Raw genomic sequence first — 24,680 nt, forward strand, 5'->3', positions numbered from 1 at the left:
ATGATTAAGCACACAAATATATGTTTATTGAATTGGTTGCATTTTCTTTAAATTACACTTGTGTTTTAGTTTTGCTTTACAGAGAAGGACTGTTGTGCCCAATGCCAGTAGAAGAACAACCTTACTATCGACCCAAACTGGCCCGAGCCCATCTCTTACATGAGACTTTTCTAAAGCCGATTTCCCTCTTTCACACATCATGATCCTAAGAATTGCATTTCTCTAGGTCAATGCTTGTTTCATTGATCAAAAGTTAACCCATGACATAGCATAAGATATAATCCATTAGTTGCTCTACTAATCTGCAACTTCACCAAGCATACAGTCTCTCTTTTGAAAACTGTCTGCAATGTGATGTATGATTTAAAAGGTACATCTTTTCATAATTCAGTAGAATGAAAGGACCGTATCTGCATGTCTAACAACTTGTAGAAGAGTTTAATGCTACAAGCACCCCAGAGAGGTTATCCCAAGGAACTCATTTTGCTACATGTGCCCACTGAAAATGGAAATCAAAACACAGACCAACTCTGCACTCAGAAGTCCCGCTTAAGTAACTATTTCTGAGTCCCAAAATGGTTTAATCTCCCTCCAGAAAGATGTTGCAACACAAAGGCCACATTCTTCCACTGGCATTCACTTAAGCTCTTGAGGAGCAGTAACACAAGCAAGGCCCTTGGCTGGTGGAGCAGAGTGATAGGCAACATCTGCTTTCCAGCCTTGGTCTTACAGTTGTTTGTGTCTGCTTGGCATGTACATGGCCTAATTTTCAGCAGAGACACAACTCCAGTCACCTGCAGTTACAGGTTCTCAGCACCCAAAAAGCACTTCTTTTCTTATACATGGCAAAGGTGATCTCAGCGCATGCAAGAACAGTGCCTTGTAAAACGTAGGTCTGATTTTGGTGAATGGATAAGTAGATCATAATAAATATAACTGCTTCATAGATGAATGCAACTGTGACCTCAGTGGCACATCTGTACTTGGGAGTAAAAACACTGCTGCTGGTACCCAGGAGAGCACTAGAGTTATCCAGACACTCGATAAATCGCCCAGCCCGTAACTACGTAAGAAAATGTAAGACAAAAAGGAAGAAAAGGTCTGTCAGGTAATTTTTTTTCTAGAGAACAGATGCAACAGAAACAATATTTGCTCAGGTTAGAGTCCTGTCTGCTTTGGCACAATTAAAATCTCCAACAAGACAAGACACTTGGCTCCCGTCCTTCACACAGACATGAAAAACAAGAGCAGGAAACACCTGAAAACGGGCTTATTTCTCAATTACTCTTTAGGTGAAGAGCCTATAAACACTGTCTCCGTGCAAGAATTCAGCAGAACATGGCAAATCCTCACCCACTTCTGATGGGATGGGAAGTATTTGCTCAGCTGCTCCTATGAAACCAACCCTTCTCACAATCTGCTGCTACCCAACAGCTTACCATAACCCCAGCCCTCTCTTCTCAGACCCCAAGAGGAAAGCCACCCTACAGAGGGTTTGTTGTCTGTAAAGGCAGCAAGCCTCACCACATGGCTTTCTGGCCAGCACCTATCCATCAAGAAATTTTCTCTGCTCCCCTTGTGGCAGAACCTAGCAAGAATTGACATGATTTGGGCTTTATCCTCTGGTATACAGAACTTTAATTAGCCATTTTTCAACATAGGCTGCAGGCTTTTCTTTCATAGAACAAAGCAAAGAAACAACATAGCTTAAGGCTCTCACAAAAGTAAGCCACAGATAATGTGTATGACAAGTTTGAATTTTCTGGAGGTGGAATTGTAAATTTCTCATATCAACAGGAATGAGAACTTCTAGTTAATCATCGGTCCCCTTATTAAGCAGACAATTAGTTCTTCATATCTCAAGCTGCTCCCAGTGGGCGAGCAGTCCTACTGCATCTTACCCCTGCTTTGGGAAACCATAAGCAGTCTGCTGGCAGGGGGCAATTGGTACCCAGGAATTTGCTGTCTGCCTCAGTTTAAGACACTAATGCATAGTAAATCATTTTTTCCTTCACCAAACCACTGCCTGATCAAATACAGAGAAGGACAGGGGTACTAATGGCCAGTTATTAGGTGCCACCAAGTCTTTCAAAATTTTAATTCAGGGCCTCCCTACCTAGAAAGGGTTAGAAAGCTTCAAGATGACTTTGGTGTCAGATGCACCTTGATGCTGTTCACCTGCTGTCAAACCAGGTACAAAACTTCCTGTCCTGCTGACAGGAAGCCAGAAGAAATTCATTCTCATCCTCTCATTAGGGTTTGCCTGGGACATAGAAGATATAATAATCTGGTGAGTACTTCAAAGAGCCTCCACAGGAAAAACTGAGGCTCACTCATGATAAGTCAAAACTGTGGTTATCACATCCTCTAGAAATGAAAAGGGGATGGGACTGGGTTCTCTACTCCACCTCAGCCAGAGGAGGGTCTGATCTCACAGGAGTACTCCACTAGATGACAGAGACACTGCCCTCTTTTTCTTTTTCTTCACCTTTCTCAGAATAAGCTGCCTATGCCTCATCAGTCTCCAGCTCCAAAATCATTCAGAGTTTTAAATCTCAAATTAGGTCAGTCATCAACTTGATGGCCTGTGTAGGCTGTGATATTAAATCCTTCTCGCCTTCCCAGGACTCGCTCCTAGCAAGATGAGTTGGGTGCTAATTTGGTAGCCTAATTCTCCCCAGATTGTACTTTAGACAACTGATCCATTGAAGGAAATTCAAGTGCACAGCAAAGCATCTAGCTGCTGGGAGACTACAGCAGTCAGGACTACAACCTCAACAGCTGCATCAAAATCAAGGGGAATCTAGCCCCTTATCTGAAGCAAGGAATAGACCACCTTAAGGGCACTGACTACTGAAGCTAGTTGTGATGTTTTGTACTGTTATTGTTTAAGGCCACATAGAATTGAGCAATGGTGGTCAGTTTCTGTTGCTTTTTTATACAGATGGTCTGATAATTACTGCTGTCTTCCTTCGCCACACAAACTGCGCACTTAGTTCTTGCATTGAACCACATATGCGAACAGGCCTTCCCTGTGGCTGCTCAATGCTAAATTGGTGGCCCTGGCCTGAATCCAGGTCTCCGTTTCTGTAGAGTCCCAGACATTCAAGGCGCCTGGAAGTGTGCAGAACTATTACACTGCCTCCCGTCTCTCTCCTCCATGCTGGCTTCAAATCAAATGGAAGAATAAATCAGCGGCTATATTACTGCCCTAAGCACACACCTGCTGACACTTCATGCAGCTGTAATTGCAAAAGGAAAGCTAAGTGTGACATCAGGAAAGCCAACTTAATTAAAAGCAGTAAACATAACAGGATGTGGAGCACAGAAAGTAGTTACCATCATGCAACACACCAGGTGTCTATAGTTTGGGAGGGGACAGGGAGTTCCCAGCCTCTTCTACACACACTGAGAGAAGTGCCCTCTAAGCTATTTGAGTAATAGTAAGAGAAAAATTGCTTTTTTAATGCTTTTATCAGGAACATTTGCAGGTTCTTGATAATGCACAGAGTTGTTATTATTATGGACTGACCACCAAGAACATAAGGGCTTACATTCAAAAGCCAGATGAATATGACAGTGTGATAAATACAACAAAACTTAACCTGCAAAGTTAAGAGAGGCATGTGGAAATACACAAGAAATTTAGTTCAAAAACCATGAAAAACCACAAACAGAATATATTCAGTATTTTCCACAATCAGAAAAATAATTGACTCTTCCCATGCATGGCAGGAACATGCTTTAACATGAAGAGTATTAGCAAGCATTAATTTTTGAGATTTACATTAATGTTCCTATACTAACTCTAAATGAAAAATTAAACAGATTTAATCAACATAAATGTGTACATGTGGTGTACAGTTGTCTGCTGTATGCAGTAAACTGATTTCTATGGCAGAAACATATTAGCCAAAAAATATAGCACTTCTATCTTCACATGTTTTCAACATTAATTCAGGTCCTGCTTTGGATAAGAATTAGACATTACAAGATAGCATTCCCCTGTGCTCATTCTGTTCTTCACATAATTACCAACAGCAATGGTTAACACTTTCTTCAAGAGAAAATGTGCATGTTTCTTCCTGGAATGTGCATGTTTCTTTCACAGGGTAGCACACCTTTGATAAGTAAAAACATACTTAGACAAGGAACCCATGGCTGAGCTCCAACGCAAAAAGTCAGTATTCAGGAGGTGGAACAGGTACAGGCTACCAAGGAGGCATTTGGAAATCATCACACATACAAGTAGGTGTGATGTTAGGAAAGCTGAACCTCACTTACAACTATCAGCTGCAAGGGACACCAAGTCCAGCAAGAGCTTCTACCACCACACTTGCAGTGGATGGTATCCGTGGACAAGTTGGAGAACAGTAAATGTCATTTACTTCAACTTCAGAAAGGTTTTCCATACCGTCTCCCTCAATATTCTTGTAATCAAGTTCAGACTTTACAGTCCGGACAGGTGAACAGCTAAATGGGTTAAAAAGAAAAAGATCAAACAAAAAGCCCCTGGCTGGATGGTGGGGCTCAGAGTGCAGTAGACATATACTCTTCCTAGAGAGTATGAAATAAATGCTGGTAGTACCACAGAGGTCTGGATTAGTCCTGTAGATAAGCATGTTGCTGGAATTAGTGACAGAGTACTCTCATCAAGTTTGGAGATTGCACCAAACTGGGGATTACTCAGTGAGCTCAAGAGCAGGGCTGCCAAAGTCTAGACTGGTTGGAAGAATGGCCTTACAGGAACCTCATGAAATTTGAACAAAAAGAAATGAAAAGTCTTTCCTGTGGGAAGAATTAAGATGTTGCTAGCTGTGGAGCAGCTCTGCTGAAAAGGCACCAGGGGTCATGGTAGACAGCAAGTCAACATGAGCCAGCAGTGTACCATGAGCCAGCATCCTGGGCTGTGCCAACAGAAGCCTAGCCAGTGGATCAAGGGAAGTAACTATCTTTTGTGAGCACTTGTTGGACCATATGTAAAACACCACATTTTGTTTTGGCATCTCCAGTAAAAAGAATAAAACTGGAATGAGCTCAGCAAAAGGCCACCAAGATAGACAGGGGCTGTGGTATTTGCCCTGTGAGGAGAGAGTGACAGACTTGGGCTTGTTCAGCCTAGGTATGTGAAGAAACTTATCCACCAAGAGGACAGCTAGGCAGCAGAGTATGTTGTACAGAGAGGTTGTGCCATCTTCTTCCTTGGAGTTTTCTCAAGACCTAACTAGGTCAAGTCCTAAGCCACCTGGTCTGACCCTGCACTGAGCAAGTTGTTGGACTCAATGTCTCCCGAGAACCTTCCCACCTGAGTTATTCTGTTTCCTAATCTTCTGTTTTCCTCACTACTTCTCTTGGAATATCACATTTTTTAAAAGCATAATACACAATAATCCAACAGGATTATTCAGGAGCTGAAATAATGTTAACACTGGGTAATATCAAAACTCTAAGTCAGTCACCCTGTGGGCGACTACTTCACTGACCCAGTGACATCAGCCATGATATTTCTATTGCTGCAGACACATGCTTATCATTCATACTCAAAAAAATTTGTGCTGCCCTATAAACATGCCATAAGGCCTGGCAAGGAGAGGATTAGAAACACACAGGTTCTAGCATCTGGAATTCATCACCTCATTAAAAGCCCCGATGTGATGGCAGCTAACAACTGGCATTCACTTAAGAGTTGGACTCAGTGATCCTTGTGGGTCCCTTCCAGCTCAGAATATCCTGTGATTCTGACTCAACTGAAGAACAAATAAACAAAAGAGACCTATGGGATTGATCAGTCATACCAGGGAACATATTTCACTCTGCAATGAGGGGGACATTCACAGTCATTCTAGTCAAACTACTCCTCATCAGCAAAATGTAAGGCAGCCTTCTCTCTCCTATTCATTCCCAGTTCAGAATTGGAAAAAACATCTGGAGTATCTTAACCACTGCTGGCATCTGCATACAGAAGAGGTGGTTTTGCAATTTAATGCATTCATTATGTTACTATTCAGATTATTGTCATGAAAGAGAAGTACCTTGACCATTTCTTCTGCCAACCATCAACACATCCAGAATAAGGCTGAGCTGTCTTACTTAAGTGAGAGTAGGATGAGGATCCTTGTAGAGCATCAGAGTCGAGTCTTTTGAGGCAGCTTTCTGAATTGCTTTCTCTACATCCACACAAGGAGATATACGATCTAATTCTTTAAGCAAAGTCAGGAATAAGTCGGGTCCCTGCTTTTCCAAAGGATAAGAATTAGACTTCAATAGCTAATTCCTTTCTCCTCCTTATATTTATTTATTTTTCCAGGCCATATAGTAAACATGTTGCTGAAACAGGAGAAAAGTATCTAACTGGCAACAATATCTTGTAACTTTCGGAACTAGGATATGGAGAAATGATTACTTTGGTTAGTGAAGTAAGTTATGAGCAGTCTTGGAAATTCTCTGTATTAACAGTATAAGACTAATGTATGACTCTCAGATTCCTAGTAAGCTTTCCATGTTCATTTCTGGTTCTGAATAACCTGAATAACACAGGAGAGGAAGAAAAGTTTGGAAAATTATCAAATCCTCAGTCAAGTCTTAGGAAATGGAATTCTACTTGGAAGAAGTATGTTTGAATTAAACTAAAGCTATCCTTCATATGATGACATATGAAGGATAGAACAATTATGTCCAGTTGAAAAATAATTTTTAAAAGGTACTAATACTATTAAATATTTGGACAGAAAGATGTATCAGTTCTGTAACTGCGATCTTCAACCATTGCTCTAGCTGTTAAGACAGAAAGTATAACCAACGTGTTTTAAGAAAGTTTTGAGCAACATCTCTAACAGATTTTCCTTTTTCAAATAATTACACTGAAAGACAGATTGACTAAAAAACTAAAAAAAAATCCAAAAACTTAAGCTCTGAAAGAACAGTCATATTACTGCTACTTTTACCTCCCTTCCCTCAAATCTAGCTGAATTTCCAGAACACTTATTTTGGCACACTGATTTCTTATCCCATGTTCCTCTTGCTCAGCAGACACATTCTTATCTCTGTCTTTGGATGGCTCAAGCAGAGCCTTTACAGGAAAGATTAACTCAGCTATCTTGCCTTTAAACTCCTGATAAAAGCAAACCACCATTTTATGTGATGGTCCACTGGATTTCTATTACTCTGGGTAATTTAAAAAGAGGCAGCTTCTAGGAGGATGTGCCTACCCAGAAGTGATAAGACATGCAGACATGCCAGTCCAGGTATACCTCAGCCCCAGCACTCCACACTACATTTGTGAATTGACAGAGGATTTGGCATTTCTGAGCTGACGTGCCAACTTTTTCATTATAACATAAACTGTCTTTGTGAGAGATGTTACACAGTGCCAGCACTGGACTGAAATCACTGGGAAATTATTAAAAAGGGTTGCCGAGTTTCATAAGTCTTCAAAAATAGTCTCAAGACCAAAGGAAAGACTACATATGTTAACTGGGTAGATAAAAAGCTCTATCAGAAAACCACCGACAGAAAGAAATGGAATCTAATGCAAAATCATTTAACTAAATATATCTAATTCTTATGGACTGTTGCTACAGAAAGTGTAAGATAAAATAAAACCCATTTCACTACAGCACATTCCAGATCTAGATTTGCACAGAGGAGGCACTCTCAGGATAAAGTTACATATTATGCCTCCAGATGATTTAACATATAACCATATGCTAATGAAGACAAAGTTATTCATGCCTCCTCCCCCATAATATGCAGAATACTCCCTTCCTCCCATTTCACCAGCGTTTGCCAAAAACTATACCATGCTGATTCAACACTGACTCGAATGTGCTAAAATGAGCAACTTTCTGTGGGATTAGCAAATTGAATTAACTCAGTGAAGGGTCAAACAACTGCTGAAGCAATGGGGCTTCACCCTAAGATATTGAGATTGGTGTTGCGCCTCTTCTCCACCATATAGGTGTGAAAAGACAGCTCAGGTAGGAAGCAGCTGGGGATCCTAGACAACAGAAACAGAAATTGCATAAGTAACAAAGTAGGAAACCCCAGGCACTGAAGATCTAAATGACCTTCCTATTGTTTTGATCATGCCCCCTTTAAACCTACTGGGTTCCAATGTCCTCAAATACCCTCTCTCCCCTCCTTTCCAAATTTCTTCACTTGTCATACATTATCTATCCTCTCAGCTTTACCAGACTCCAAAATCCTTATTGTCCTTCCTTAGTGTTTCTTCTTTCCCCTTAAACTCATAATCACAACAACAATAGCATTAACATGACACTCATCACCATCTAAACAATCACCTAGCACACACATCCCACCCCTTTCCCCTTCCTTTTTCCATTTACTTACACTGTGCAGGAGACTGGAAATCACAACACTTTTATGCAGTGATTCAGATAACATGGTGCTGCAGTAACTACCACAAAAACACACAAAAACAGTCTTCTGATTGACCTGACATTGCCAATGTACAACAGGACTTTTTTTGAACCCCCTCCTTTTGCATGACTCTGTATGCATTTACCTGGGGCACATACGGTCTGAACTAACACCCAATATCTAAGCATTGCCAAGGGAAACAAACACTGGCTGTGAAAGCATGTGGGCAGAAACATAAGCAGAACACCAAGGTGACGATGAATAACACGCTTCTGAATGTTAAGGTACAGTGGGATTTTTATAATTTCATAACATTCCAGCTTCTTTCCCAAATTGCAGCAAAACAGAATAAAACGTAGGTGGAACCAAAGTCCTGTTGTTATTAGCATGCAAAGAAAATTCTCTTATTTAAATTCCCCCATCTGTTCTGGCCAATCATTTATGAGTAATTCTCAACATTTCAGTCACCTGAAAAAAATACTGTGAGTTCTAGGCACAAACACTTCCTAAGTAGTTAATATCCAGGATTATGGATGATTAAGTCATACAGTGTTTCATTCTTTCAGTGAGCTTTGTTTCTTGCCTAGCTTCCTCACTGCTTTTTGTCTAGCATTTCTCTCCCACTTCTCGCAGATGAAGTGGAGGTGGAGAAAAAAGGGAGGAAAGTTCTTGGGTAGCATAAGGATTACAGTATTTTCCAATCCTTCAGCAAGGAAGAGCTTGCTCAGGGAACAGACAATCTAATGCTGCTGCCTACTCTTCCACCCCATTTTGTTTTTATTTTTTTAAACCTGTGTTTACAAGTGTTTGCAATTATAAAGTTATACAACTTGGGAACAAAATTTACTACAGTTATCTCCTTTCTGCGCCCAACACCACACGTACCCCCTCCCCCACTCCCCCCCCCCCCCCCCGTTTTTGTTCTGCTGTGGGCAATATGAAACAGAAAACTGCAGTTCAGAGAGATCTTCAATCGTACACCCACAGGTCATTTACATTTGGTTCACAACCAAGCCTTATGTGAATGTAGACGTCTCTCATCAAAAGGACAGTTATGCCATGGATAACAAATCATCTCAACTCCCTAAATTAAACAACAGCATTAGCAGGAGGAACAAAGTTACTTTCAAAGCGTTCTTGGTATTCTGTCTGATTACCTGTCCTTGTTCCTAACAAAGGGAGAACTGTCCTCACACAGCTCTACTTCTGTTTCCTTTCAGTGTTCTGAAATAAGAGCTGTTTAAGGACCTGAATTTTGTTTTCAATTGGAAAGGTCACCTGGAGCGTATGGCAAAATGAATCTGTACGCTTCTTTTAATAAGGAGAAAGGGAAAGAGATGGGTCATAGAGAAGAAGGGAAATGGAAGTTTATTGCACCTTCATTTTTATTATAGAAGTCTCAAAGAAGTTATGGAAGAAGTACAATTAGTGAAAGAACAACAGTCTAAGAGCCTACAGAATCTAATTCTCTCTTGAACAAGGAAAGTGATGATTACTTACATATAATATGTAGGATATAATCCTTCAAAGTACCAGCAATGCTTTTTGGCCTCTGTACACTACAAAGAAAGAACAAATATGGTATTAGTATTTGCATAGAATAACATACAATTATAAACACAAGCTTAGAGTATTTATAAATACTGTGACTCTGAGCAGTTAGGAAAGGTTTATATTCCCAAAGCTTTTCCAATCCTGATACAACAGTGACTGGGAAGTAAATGGCACCGTATCCTGCCAAGGTTCAGATCCCTCATGCAGGGCTTTGTCTGGGGAGCCTCACAGCCTCCCATGGTTCACAAACAATGTCAGTACATTTGGCGCAGGCACAGGATCCAGCTGCATATGTTCCCTGCCTTAAAAGGTCACAGACAACATAAAAGCCCACTTGTGATTACAGTCACTTAAGAGAACTCCAAGGCATAAGCAATTTGATGACACTATGCCTACGACTACACAGTAAATACAATAATTGTAGGGAATTATTCATCTTTTTGGAAGTGTCTGGCATGCAGAGCCAGGCTCAGAAAGGAGTAGAATGAAGAACCATCTATCCCACCTCCTCTTCCTACAGCCTAGAAATATCTCAAGTGTTCATTAAAGTGCTGGGGAAAGGAAACCACTTTCTGCAGCCCAGGGGTATTGTTCTCTTTTGCAGATTGTCAGCGTATCCTTGTTAAAGGATGGCGACAGGCATTTTCTCAGCATGTGTGTGGCAGGAACGTGGGAAGCACACATCGTTATGGGCACTGCCAGAGTACAGACGGCAGCTCGGAACAATAGCGGTGCTTAAGAAAGAAAACCAGATGTCAAGCACAAACTCTACAAAGCACAAAATATTTCTGTGCATCCTGCTGGCATCCCTAGCATGAAATGCCATCTCCATTGCAGACATAGCTCCAGGAGCTCCACTGCAAGTTGCATTCCCCGATTGCATACAGGCAGGGCATTGTGGGACACCAGCCACAGAGCAGTGAGGAATATCTTGCTGAGGTTTTAGCAATGATTCCCTCTGCTGCTCCCACCTGACACCCACTGCTGGAGAGTGCTCAGCACACTGACGGTGCTTGGATCATCCTTCATGTTCACTTGGCAGTTCACCTTTAAATAATAGCTCGTATTAGTTTATTAGCCTCCCCAAATCCCAGAATACTAAATGAATCCAGTTAAGACAAAGACAAAGTGTTTTAAGATCCCTGACTCTCACTCCTCATGAATAAAAAAGGCTGCAAGCTCTTTAATGAGCATCTGATGAGCTAAATCACAGACAGATCAATTACAACCCATGAAGACAAACTGCTATGGATTAAATTGTTAAGAGTGGTACAGGAGATAGGGGGGGAGGAGGAAGAGGGGGAAGATTCTTTTGATGCATGTGATCAGGCCCTTTTTCATTAATACAACAAGCTCACACTGGTCTTCTAGATGCACAAGCTTTAGCTTCTTCTGAAAGAACCAGAGTTTTTTCCTCAGGATAAGCACAACAGAAGCCTTGTTCCCCTCTCAAATTGACACTACAGTCCAGGCAGTATATTCTGGAGGGCTCCATAGTTTCTGCTGGAGAAAACGGTGTTCAAAGATCCATCTTTGCATTTGCCCTATTCCCCCCTCCCCCACTCTTCCTGCTTCGAGGCTTCCAAATTTTTAACCCTTCCTTCAAAATATTTTCACCAGATGGCTGTTGTCTCTTATTCTAAAATTAGAAATATGTCAAGTTTCTCTCTATAACACCCTGCAAACATACATGCATTGTAAACGCAGCAGGCGTGCTGCTAAATCACTGAAAAGTACTTTGGCTCTTCACCTTTGGGGGTTGTAGATCAGCAGGCATTGGCTAAAATCCCAGTGCCTGCAGGTTGACTCCTTGGGAAGCCTCTTTCCAGAGTACAGCTTGGGGTGTAGGCCATTAAGTGTTTTTTCATTCCTACTTCTCAGCCAATGAGTCACCATTTACCTCAACAGCCTTAAAGCCTTTGTCAGTCCCAAGCATTTTAATTAATGTTTTCCCAGCAATGTTTCTGAGCACATGGATCCTTTACAAGTGTAAAGCAGACATTTATATTCAGCAATCTTCCCCATATTTTAATCTACTTTACAAGTTCTAAAATAAGTTGGAAAGATTCCTCCTTCCAACATCTCCCAAGTTACAGGACTTCTGTTTCTGCCTCTAAACAATTCTCTTTTTCAGACAGGTAATACTTTTACTACTGTCCTAAGAAAGGCTCCAGCTTGGGGTAGTTCCTTCTACTTTACAGGGCTTAGTTACTTGTACTAAACATCCTTTGGTGCCCCAATTTGCTTTAATATTGGCTCTGGAAGAGCGGGCACCAATCCCAATTCCGCCTTTTTTTAATACCACAGTGCTATGAATATTGCATGGCAATTGTTCAGCTCTCCTACAAGGAAATCGGGCACAAAAAGCCCGTGGACTTCAAATGTGAGCAGCAGAGCCAAATCTGATACACGTGACATGTCGAACAGATTTACACGCATGGGGCGAACTGCTGCGGTCCCTGCTCAGTTAAACTCCTGCCGATCTCCATGGCAACTTTACTCCAGCAAAGCCTGACATAAGGCAGGCGACTACTAACCACTGTCTCTACTGCTGGTTAGCAGACCTCACAGGAATTTGCTGCTAAGAATAAGACAAGAGTGTCATTGACTCTAAGGATTTGAGTGTCTTTAGCGCTCAGGTTACCAGAGAGATGAACAAGGTGGTCAGGGCACAGATTAATTTCTCCCATCCCACACACATCCTCTGAAAAAGGCTATGATAATCCGCCTCTTGCCAAGATCTAAATTATTCTTCTGACTGGTACTGGCCTCATAGCTGAGCTGGTGGAGAGCCATACAAGAGTGAGAGGAGACATATGCCATCAGCATCAGGCTCTCAGCCTTTGGAGAGTCACATCCTTATAGTTGTTTTAGACTATTAAAACCTCAAGAAACCACAGCTGGCAGGAACTCACTGCAGCCGACAAAACAAAGGGAAGAGTAGTTATACTACTGCAATACGATAGGACCTCAGACATCAGGATCGGTGCCCCCTTTGCTAGCTCCAGTACAAAGACAGGTCGTATCTCAGTTCCTAACAAGCATTCATTCCTGTATTTAAAAAGCCACTAACCCATTCACTAATAGCAAAATAGTACGACAATAGTTTTTAAACTAAGACCAGGTACAGCCTTGCTGATACTTTCAACTTTTCTAGGCAAATGGCTCTGCACATTTTGCTTATAAAATTCTTCCTTCTATGTCCTTTAGCAATTTGGCACAGCTATAAAATATAAATACAAGAGTACATTCATTTTTTAAATATATGATGCAGGTCTAATTGGGTGTGCATATGTATTCTTTAGAGAATTAATGGTATGTGAGTTAGCCAGATGCTTGAATACATTCCTTAAGTTTGCATATCTGGAAAGAAAAAACACAAGCCTCATTTTTTTGTTTGTTTGATTTTAAATAAATCAGCATCTGTCTTGTAGACTGTTTGCAAGACTGCAGCAATGCAAGTTGCAAGCCACCCTTTTCTGTGGCCTCTAAATTATTTCAGATTTCTTTTAAGAAAGGAAATGTGCTTCTTGCCACAGATCGAAATTGCAAATGTTACTGCCGCTAGTAAGAATGACGAGAAATAGGAGTTACTAAAACATTAACCAAAGACTGGTTTTGATCACACCATAAAATACACAACACAAATGCATATGTATGCACATGGTGTGGGGGACGACAAAGCAGGCAGGCAGCCTGCTCACTGAATGTTGGATGGTACTCCACAGATCATTAGCTATGCTTTGCAGGATTTGCAGAAATACTATCTGTAGCAGGAATGTCCTCCCCATTGCACATCATTATCTCTCAGTCCACAGGACAACAAAAAGAAAATAGATCTGACCAATTAATTACTCTTTGCAATCAAGGGAGCAGTGGATTCACACTTTATTGGAGTGTGCTTTATTGGAGGCTTGAATTAATAACAAAAAAGCAAAAGCAATTAAAGCTCCATATGCAAATAGTAAATACTTTCCAGTATGAGTACAGTACATTTTTGTTATAGGCACCAATGAAAAAGCAGCCTGCCATGGACAGCCCTGTTTGTGGAGGGCAGGGGGAGGGCAACTGCAATCTGTATGCTGAAGGGACATTCAGAGAGAGTTTGTGACATCTGCTCAAACAGATTCATAGGAGGCACGGGTCTGCTATCAATCACAAGGTCAATAAAACCCTGTCAGTTATCAGCAACTGAGAGCAAGTTTCTTTCTTTTCCACTATGTATTACAGTTATAAGGTTGCAAGTAGGTAGATTCAGAAAGAAAAAGGCAGGTATTTAACAGTGACCTGCTATACTGACATGATGAAAATAGTTCCTGGTATTCTGAGATGACCTCTTTATTGGTTGTTACATCCCACTTAGCTGGGTATACGTTATACATTAGTAGTGTGCAAGCTGATCTAAATGTCATTCTTGTGGCTACAGCCTCTGGGGCCCTGCTAGGACTAATACACAGATGAATAAGAAGGAGTTAGAAGTATATATGACATTAAACAAGACCTTATTGTTTCTGAGCATCACATAATCCTATTCCAACACAGAGCCAAAACTCTGCCTTCCATACAGCTAGATCAAACTAGTAATTGAGGAAATGGGAAGGACAACACCTTTCTCACCATATGGCTCCACAGGATCTGAGAAACAACTGTCTGTACCTGCTGACTCTGTTATAGAAGGCCTCTTGCAAAACTCGGATCTTTCCCAGTTTTATTGGTCACTGCACCTGGCAAATACTCAATGAAGCCCAGACAAAAGAATGGGAAAGTCTACAGTGCAACTCCACACTAAATAAGCGGTTCCAGAAAGCACATTATTGGCTAGGAATCACAATGTTTTACAGGATCTGATCTTTAAAATTGCATCAGTTTTCAGAACACTATCCCTTTCCGTGCCTAGGCAAGAGGTGGAAGCATCAAATTAATTCCTACTTCTTCCCTGTTGATGCTCACAGCTGAAAGTATCCCATCTGCAAAACTATTCTAAGAAACAGAGCGCACGAGCCAGTGAGTGTTACCAGTAATTTCAACTTATACTCTTGCCACAAAAGACAGAAGCAACTCTCACTAAAACCCAAGATTATGTTAAGGTATTTTTATTTACTGAGGTAACAAGGAAACAGAAGGATGTTCTTGTATAAAAGGATACCTATTCTCTACCAAGCTTTCCCTCCCATGTAACAATAAAAAGAACAAATACTATTTCAGTTATACACCTGTTTCATCAACACCAAGATTACAAAGTCATATAACTCACAGTATAAGGAATTATTTTTATATATTTCAGGAGGAGCTGGTTTTGATTAGACTTTTTGCCTATTCTCTAAGAAAGAAGGGAATAATTCTCACATAGGATTCTTAAAAGTAACAACTTTTCCACCTTGAATTAATCAGTGTGCATTTTGCAACAGTAAAAGATTCCAGCCCAAGCAGCTAATTCTTATCATTTCTTGTGGTGCTCAGTGCATATGCATTAATCATCATATTTTTATTTAGAATTAATGTGGCTTTAGCATTAGATAGCTTCCCATCACAAAGCATTATTTCACATTTAGATCTATTAACCTTTCCCACAAAAGGAATACAAATATCCCTTGTGTGCAACTTCTTTTCAGGAACCTGACTCATTTATTTCGTTAATTTTTTTTTCTTTTTTGCCATTATGCAGCAAATTGCAAATGCACTTCAGTCCTAGAACAATACAATTTCAATTGAATAAAATTCTTTCATCCGTATCCAAAACAGGAAAAAAGGAAGAAATAAAAGGCAAAGCAAGAGATCCTTATTTTTCAGAGTCCACGACACGGAGGGTGCGGGGTCAGCACCCCCCGGTCTCTGCCGCGCCCTCAGCACCGCGGACAGCACCCTCCGCACCTCCCACCCGGCTGTACCGCGCTCCGGTGGGACAAATCGTCTGTATAAAACCTTACCCATATCACCTCACTCACTTCTCAGTTCTCTTTCAATTCTCAGCAGTCGCACCTACTAATTATCTCTTCACATGTGTGAGCAATAATATGAGAAACTGATAAGCACAACTATCATAGAATCACAGAATATCTCAACTTGGAAGGACCCTATAAGGATCATTCAGTCCAAGTCCCTGATCCTCACAGGACCATCTAACTCTAAACCATATGGCTAAGAGCACCATCCAGATGCTCCTTGAACTCTCTCAGGCTTAGTGTCATGACCTGGAACTCCCTGAGGAGGCTGTTCCAGTGACCAGCGACCCCCTCAGTGAAGAACCTTTTCCAGCTATCCAATTTGAACTTCCCCTGTCACAGCTTCATTCCATCTCCTCATGTCTTACTGCTCATCATGAGAGAGAGATCAGCACCTGCCCATCCACTACTCCTCTTGAGGAAGTTATAGACTTCAATGAGATCACCACTCAGCCTTCTGTTCTCCAGTATCAACAAACCAAGTGACCTCAGCCACTCCTCATAATTCTTGCCCTCAAGGTCTTTCACCATCTCAGTCACCCTTCTCTTGACACACTCTAATAATTTTATGTCCTTCTTATACTGTGGCACCCAAAACTGCACACAGGACTCAAGGTGGAGCCACACCATTGCAGAATAGAGCGGGACAATAACCTCCCTGGACTGGCTGGTGAGGCTGTCTTTGATGCACCCAAAGACATGGCTGGCCCTCCTGGCTTCCAGGACACACTGCTGACTCATATTCTACTTGCTATCAACTCAAACAACCATTGACTGCCTTGGATGGAAAAACTGTACTCAACCTTTTTCAAACTGTTTGGAAAATGCACTTATGATAGTTGTCACAGTTATGTGAAATATTCAGCTTGGATCTCCATCAGAATGTCAAGCCAGACGTTTATGAAGTGCCAAGAGATCCTCAGTACCAAAGAAGGTTAAGAGTTGCTTTACCTTCTTATTTCTGTACCCACAAACTCAGCAATATTTGCACAAACATAAAAGCTGGGGGAGTGGAGGGGTAGTTAAACTTTCCTGGTGGAATTGACCTTACATTGAAAGTTGTAATATAAGACCTGCAAGAAAGTATGAGGCATGCCACATATTGAATGCATTTTCACCCAAGAAAAGCAAAAAAGACTCAACATTCCACTGGAGCTTCAAGGGAGTAAGTGGCAGACTTTTTTGTTCCAACTGCAAGGAAACAGATGCAACATTTTCCCAAATCCACCACAAGCAGTTGATCTGTTCCAAATTGTACTGGGCAGGTTCCACAGCTCCAAAATTGAATTTAGCTTCTGCAATTACTCTGTTTCCTTTTATACGTGCATGAAAAATAAAACCAAGGTTACTATTATTTGCATTCTTTAGCTACAGAGCAAGTCATAAGTCACCTCGTAAAACAACCTATAAATTAGGGTGCATGGGGGGAAGGGATCATTTGTCAGGAATTGAAAGGAAGACCATGCCAAGACTGAGGACATTCACTATTTCCACCTTCAATCTCCTTAAAAATGAAACAAAACTAATTCTAATTTTTTCAGATAAAATGATTTGGCGATACAATGGTTTTAATTTTAAGCCTCTAATGAACATTAATAAACTTTCAATGTCAGCACTAACTTGCTTTCCTTTGACTAAGAACTGGAAGCTTGGTTCATCTCCAGCCTCAACCCTCGGTGGAGACTTACTACTCACAGGAACTGATGCTATCTATAGTACTATTAAGGGTAAAGTCTAGATTTGGGGTTTCCACATTTTTATCTAATCCCATGCCAGCATTCATTCCCTTCAGTCCGTGCTGAACTGGCAAATTTGCCAGTTTCTTACATGCATTTCATTCTTCCACTTTACCATCCCAAGAATGAAAACAGCCTTTAAATTACCTAGTACTTAAATCCTCAGGGGTTGTTTTTCATCTCCCATAATAATAAAAGCAAAGCAAAGAAAGACTGAGCAAAAGAAGATGAATTCAGAACTCAATTTTCTTAGTCATTTGCAGCGCAGACAAGATCAAGGCACTTAACAGCATTGTGCTACAGATGCCAGTTAGTTAAGCTATGACAGCCCATCAAAGGCTGCAGGAAAATAGATTTCTTTGATGGTCACCAGGACACAGGGCAGTTGCTTTGGGAGTTCCTGGGCTTTGTTCTATTGATGTTATGCATCCCCCATGAGCTCGTTTGTTCCACAGAGAGAGAGCACAAGCTGACAGAACAGAGCACAGCTGCATAATCACAGCAACTCTTGCTCCCCTCCCTAATACTCTTATTTTTCATTCTTGACATTTAATTCAGGGATGCACACCTTCCTCAGATTCTTCTCATGAGAAGATATTGGAAAACAAAATATTTTTTTATTCAACTAAGACTTTTCCCTTGTCTGCATTCTGAGATACTTATTCAAAAACTGCAAATATTAGATCAAAATCCTTTGTGCTCAGAAGTCCTGAAAACATCTGTTACACTGAAGTTAGCAACTACTTAGTCTCAAAAAAAAAAAAAATAAAAGATGCAGAATCCATGACCAATCACACGCCCAGTGCAGGGAACAAAAGAAATCGATAATAATGAAATATCATCTACGTGCTGTTCCCCTGCAAGGTATGAAAGGCCAAGGCAAGTTCTCACCTTGAAGAGGTTATTCTAGAAACCCACCATGTTTAGCATTAGATTGTTTTTAGGAGCATCTGTTAATTTGAAATCAGATTACACACGTCATGTGTATATTAAATTAGTAAGCATCCGAACACACTGGAGATTAAAGAGGTTACCTTGGAAACATTCTGATATTTGAAAACCAGTTTCTAAAAAACCCTGGTAAGTCAGAATCCAGGTACTTCTTTGAACAGAAGCATCTACTTGAATGCTCTGCTGGGAGAAGCTTCATTCTTGGTCAACCCCCACCTGCTTAACAGTGAAGTCAATGCTTACCTATGGAAACTTCCAATAGCAGCCATCATTATTGTGTCCTCCACATCCTCACAAGGCAAATCAGCGTCTCAAGGGAAAAGCACAGATGTATAATTTATGGTATAGGTCCAGTCTGGTTTAATGACCAAACTAGGACTGGAGAAACTGTTCTAAAGGAAACTTCAGTTCATTTGATTCAGCTATATTAGACTAACTACCTTGAAGTAAACACCAAAACTTTGAAAGTAACACAGCAAATGTGAGCATGGTCTGGTCTGCAAGCCTAGCTCATCGAACAGGACTGTGATACAACCATCTCCACACTGGAGTCCAGAAGACCATTTGCTCTGGGACACAGTTATTGGAACACTGGGAGGAGTTTATGGGTTCGGGTTCATCCAGACTAATAATCACATTTTTCTATTCTTGCAGTCTATTAAAGTTCCTACTGATTTGGCAGCAAACACCTCTCTTTCTCAGGTCAAAACTCTCCTCAGAGAAAGAAACAACTGAAGAGTTAAGTGACTGTAATTTGTATTTGTTTAACAAGTCAATTCAAGCTTTCAGGGAGATGCTCTATTGTGGTCTTCAGGTAGACTGAAACATCAATGCCTTTTAATTTAAACTAAGAACCTAAACTGACTCCTACTCAGACAGTCCAATACACTGCCACAGCAATAGCGTATGATTATTAAATTCCAGTGAGACAAATCCAACAGCTGTACCTCACAACTACTTATTTGAGCAGGAAGAAATACTAAGCATTTGTCCTTGGAGTATTTCCTGTTAAAGGACTACAATAGCAAATAAATAGATAACACTTTCAGGCAAGTAACAATGCCTTCTAATTTTCCAAATGAAGGAATTTCCTACGTAAGACCTTAACATTTGTTTTTCTTTTATTACAAGCCTGAATGTACCTAAACAATAATCTGCAATGTCCCAAATTGTCCAATTTCAACATAAACCACTAAGAATGTGACAAATCTCTTCATTTAAATCAAAAGCATGTGAGTTTTGGTATTTTTCTAAAAGGATCATTTCCTTGGTTTGAGTTATCACCTGAGTTTTTTCAGATTCAATATAGCTTCCTGGAAGGAGAAGAAAAAACAAGGTTCCAAAGTTGACCATCTAGACAGAGATACTGGATACACATAAGCAGACAAATTCATATAACCTCTTTGGTTAGGCATAGAAGCCATGACTTGGCTCACATTTTCTTTCACCCCTCAAACCCCTCACTTCACAACTTGATGAAGGACATGCTAGATGTTGGTAGTTTTTTCCATTTCCTCCTCTCCTGTTATTCAGTGCATGCCCCTTGCTCCAAAACCTGTCCATATACATGGATTTTGTTGAGACCTCATCAAGCTTTCAGCTGTGTCCTAGTTATCACTGTTGGACCTCTAGCTACCACTCTTGTGATCTGTGCTTCATCTGATGTTACGTTCTTTATTCCAGGTTATAGATGACAGACCATATTCATGTATTGGGAAGTTACCTGACAAGACAAAAAAAAATTCAGGATGCTGCAATGAACTCTGCTCTTCTCTTTGATACAGACTGCACAGACACCAAAAATCTCTTTATTAAGGTTATTTCCTCACAAAGAATATCTGAGGTTACCTCAGGGATGTTCAGTAACTGAGAAGTGCAAGAGTGAGATGAGGCATAAATGAAACATTCGCTCTTCTTTAACACATGGCCTACACTCCAAAAAAGCTCAAGATCCCTGCCTGGAGGTATTGCTATGGACAGATAATATCAGGTGATATGGCTGTAAATGTTTAATTTATAAACCTAGTAGCTAGAAAATTATTCAACTAGATTGAAAGCACTGAGGATTTTAATAGTGCCTGCCCACACTAACAGATGAAAATATAACCAACAGTTCAGAGACAAGCACAGACATACTTGTGTATTTTGGTCAGTGTTGATAATATTGCATAAACTGAACTTTCGGAGAAAATTTAATCCCTGTGCAGGCAGTGGGCAACTCCACAAATTTCAAGGGCATTGCTTCTGCTTTCACAGGATATGGCTTGGCTTGCTGCCCTTCTCTTCACAAGTCTGCCAGATGCTTTTCCAAGAGCCAAGTTCATGTCACAGGGGAAACAGCACTACAAATGCACTACAGCAGTACGAAGCAGCATCACAGTTCCCACATTTTTCCAGGGCAGTTCTGAGTAGGAAAAAGACACTCTAGACTGCAACCACAAACGTAAATTCACGTATGGGAGAAAGAAATGGAACAGGAGCAGCAGCACAGAGAAGCAAGGAAGACAATGACATGCCCAAGATAACCAGCAAAATGAGAAGCAGAATAAAACCTGGGGCTAACCAGAATAAACGGCAGTGACACTGAGCAACAGTCCATTTCCAAACAGGCTTCAGAGGTCAGAAACCAACAGGGTGGTAGCCAAAGAAATCAGAGGTAGCCTCTGAATAACAGGACACCATTTAGGAATGACAGTATCTTGCATAGGGTATTGATGACAGGACAGCTCCACTGGCTTTATCACTTTTACACTGCAGACAGATGGTGCACGTCCCCTCCATGCAAGGCAGTAGTTAAAATTTTTCACCTATAACCAAGTTTCAAACCAGGAGCCCCTTCTGACACAGAAGCATGACACCATGAATTAGCTACATCTCCTAATGCCAGTCCGGGGCAGAAATCTTATCTTCCCACAGTGCAAGGCAAAAAAATGAACCCTTGGGTTTGTAATGTGCTTAGCCTCTAATTTGGGAGAGGAAAAGCCTAGCACCTCACCCCTGAGAGGTTGCTTGCCTTTGGCACACACTTGCTATTGCTCTTTTTCAATGAAAAGATGAAGACTTCCAACAGCTTAACTGTAATGGTGCTAACCCATGTCAATAAAACTATGCTTCACTAAAGCAGAAGAAATCTTTAATCCACTTTAGAGACTCCCAAATCAGACACCAGATACCAAATAGTCTCAGTCTTTCAAATATGGGAATAGGACTCCATATACAAAGAAGACTCTATTACTGTTCACAGCAGCGAAGGTAAGCACATGCACAAATGTTAGGGGCAACAGAGCTAGCTTTGCCCTTAAAGTTTTAGGTCACCAAGTACAAATAGCAAACCATCTCCTTTATTCATTTCCACTCAAATTCAGAAATATACCAACCCATTTTCAATGTTTTTAAAGGAATGGCTATGAATTCCCACAGTGGTACGCATTTTTCTAAAATTATGTCCAGACTAAGGAATGGATGTCTAGCCATGACTTAGGTCACATGAAAAGACAAAACAATCGGACCACCTCTCTCTTCAGCTAAAGGACAAAAAAAAAAAAAAGCATCCTTGCTAAACTGCTTTTCAAGTAAACAAACAATGCACTTATGCCTGGTTCCTAGAGTTGCTCGATGGCAAGGCTTCTAAGGAGCACCTTCTTGAACTTTCAGAAAGGATAATGCTTCAGTGTGGTTTTCTTCTCATTTTTGCATTCACCAAGTGTTTAGTCAGAATATTAAAAAGCCCATAGAATAAGTGAAAAATTCATTTTTGCCCTCAGTGACCCTTCCCGCTGCTCTCTCTCGCTACATTTCAAACTTCAAGACAGCATCCTAACTCCATGTGAGGGATATTAATTCCAGGTGCTCAAATAAAGCACCAAGCAACACTGTGATATTCATTCTCCCCCAGCATTATCTCTCCATCTCCCCTCTGCAGCCACAGACCTGCCTGACACTGTGGCGGAAGGAGCAGCACAGGAGCCTGAACCCCTTTGGTCAAATCATGGATCCACACTGACCTTTCTTTTTAAAGTGTGGGCTCTGCCTTGTCATTCCTGACACATGATCATGTGACTTTTGGGAAGAGATTCGAGTCACTGGACTATTAACTGATACCTAAGAAATCTTGTTTTACAATCGTCCTCTAAAGCTTCCCAAGCTTGATTTTAGACTCTCATCCAAAGACCACCGAACTGGCTGCCGTGGATTTAGGCTTATGTCTCTGGCTAAGAGCATAAAACATAAATAAATCAAATTATTTGCTGCCAGCAATTTTTACAAAAGGCTAAGACAGATGCTCTTAATAGCAGGACTTCTACAGGAGAGGGTTGATTGTGGAGAGCACCAGTGACCTCACTATGTGCCGAGGTGCCATTAAAATCCCCAGAAAGTCATACCAGCAACCAGACTAAGGGCCCACACAACACCGAATAAAATAAGCGACCCTCAGTACTATTTGTTTTATGGATGCCTTTATTAAGCAGGGTCTTTTTTCAATTAAAAACAAAAAGTGAGCCTCTTGGGGGATCTATTTTCCTTTCCTCTTCTGACTTCAGCACAAACACACTAGAAAAATTATAGCCACAGTACAAATAAAAATAGCTGAAGAACTTCCAGCTGTTGTTAATTTCCCAAGAATTCAATGTTGCCCATTTAATGATGGAACAATATGCTCCAGTTTCAGTCCTGGTACAAGGCTATCTGAGCAGGAGGCAGATATTTTAGCTCATGTGAATGCCAAAGGCAAGTCAATGACTATAGCAAGCAGCGAAAGGGAAGGAGGACAACATGATGTAGACCACTGGGTGTCCACATCAAACATTTTCTCCTGTTTTTTGTTTCTCATTTAACATTATTAGTCAACTTCCCAGCTGGCTATATCAGGCTCGCAGACTTACTAGCATGTTTAGCAGGAAAAAAATGTGCTTAATAAAAACTCATGAAGTGGAAAACATTTTTACAGCTGAAGAGCTGGTTTTTCCTTCTATTTTAAGCATAGGGTGTTTAGAGTGTGAAACACAGAGAGGTTTCGCTTGCTTATCTCACTGAATAAACCAACTTGTCTGTAGCCTGGATGAGCGGATTTCCCAAGTTTCATACAGAACAAAGTAATAAAGTACATGGTATTTGTAGGAAACAGAAATGAAACAAAATATGCCTCTTAAACTTGGCAAGAAGAATCTAAAAACTAAAACCACTTTTGAAACACTGAAGTCAGACGCAGTAGAAATGCTTTCTTAGCTACACCTCTTGAGGCTCTGCATTCAGTTGCTAAGCATCTTCTCATGTGTACCCACTTACAAACCAGACTGAGCAGAATTAGCAAGCAGACAGTGCTTATAAATTCACACACAACAGACATGAGGAGCAACGAAGTGCAAAAGAAAAATTAAGACTTATGTACAGGAGTAAAACTCAAAGGCTCAGAAGTGAAAGGGCAATTGGGAAACTTGATTATAATTGGAAATACAGAGTTTCTATCTTTATTGGGCTTCATTTGCCTCATTCCCATGCATGAAGACACAGTTAGAGGTCACAAAGCCAGAGTACTTAGGAGGTAATAGCTAGTGAAAAAAAAAAAAAATCTATTCTCCTCTTAAGGGCCCAATGACAGACCAAAATTTAAACCATGGTAAGTAAGTTTTAAAGAGGAGGAAAAAAGAAATTTTAAAACAAGTCAAAGCTCATAACATTGCCAAGACCCCTCTGTTATGCTCAGATAGTTTTAATCTACTCAAGGGAGGGGAAAAAAAGGGCCCCAACAATCCAGCCTTGGCCCAACAATTACTGCTGGCCAAGACAAGCACTGCTATCCTTCCTTGCAAAAGCAAAGGCTCAATCCAACACTCAACAGATCAGAGACTCTGGTTCGGATCGCTCTACATAAATAAAACCGCCTGGCGAATGTAACTGAAGTGGGGAAGAAAATGGGGCAGTTCAGTTGAAAAGCAGACATAAATAGCAGTTTTACACGTGGTCCCATGCCTTCCTGCAGGTAAAGAATGGGATTTTTTTAAACCCAAGGTGACCAATGATGCAGATGTGGTGAAGCCTATCACTGCTGAGCGCCTAAAGGCAGGTACAGCAGGTTGGCAGTGCCAACAGCACTGTGCTCCTGTCCTCAGCCTGAAAG

At 40.8% G+C, this 24,680-nt stretch overlaps 1 protein-coding gene across 3 annotated transcripts in view; it reads right to left on the reverse strand.

The window, feature by feature from the left end:
• VOPP1 (VOPP1, WBP1/VOPP1 family member) overlaps window positions 1–24,680 on the reverse strand; it is a 79,893-nt gene that overhangs the window by 9,594 nt on the left and 45,619 nt on the right. For all 3 annotated transcript variants that reach the window (XM_027656032.1, XM_027656030.1, XM_027656031.1), the window contains one exon: window positions 9,880–9,938. In XM_027656032.1, the coding sequence (XP_027511833.1) occupies window positions 9,880–9,938 (59 nt within the window). The remainder of the gene's footprint in view (window positions 1–9,879; window positions 9,939–24,680) is intronic.

This window comes from Corapipo altera, unplaced genomic scaffold, assembly GCF_003945725.1.
Source record: "Corapipo altera isolate COAL_440 unplaced genomic scaffold, ASM394572v1 59, whole genome shotgun sequence".
In the NCBI taxonomy this organism is placed as follows: Eukaryota; Metazoa; Chordata; class Aves; order Passeriformes; family Pipridae; genus Corapipo; species Corapipo altera.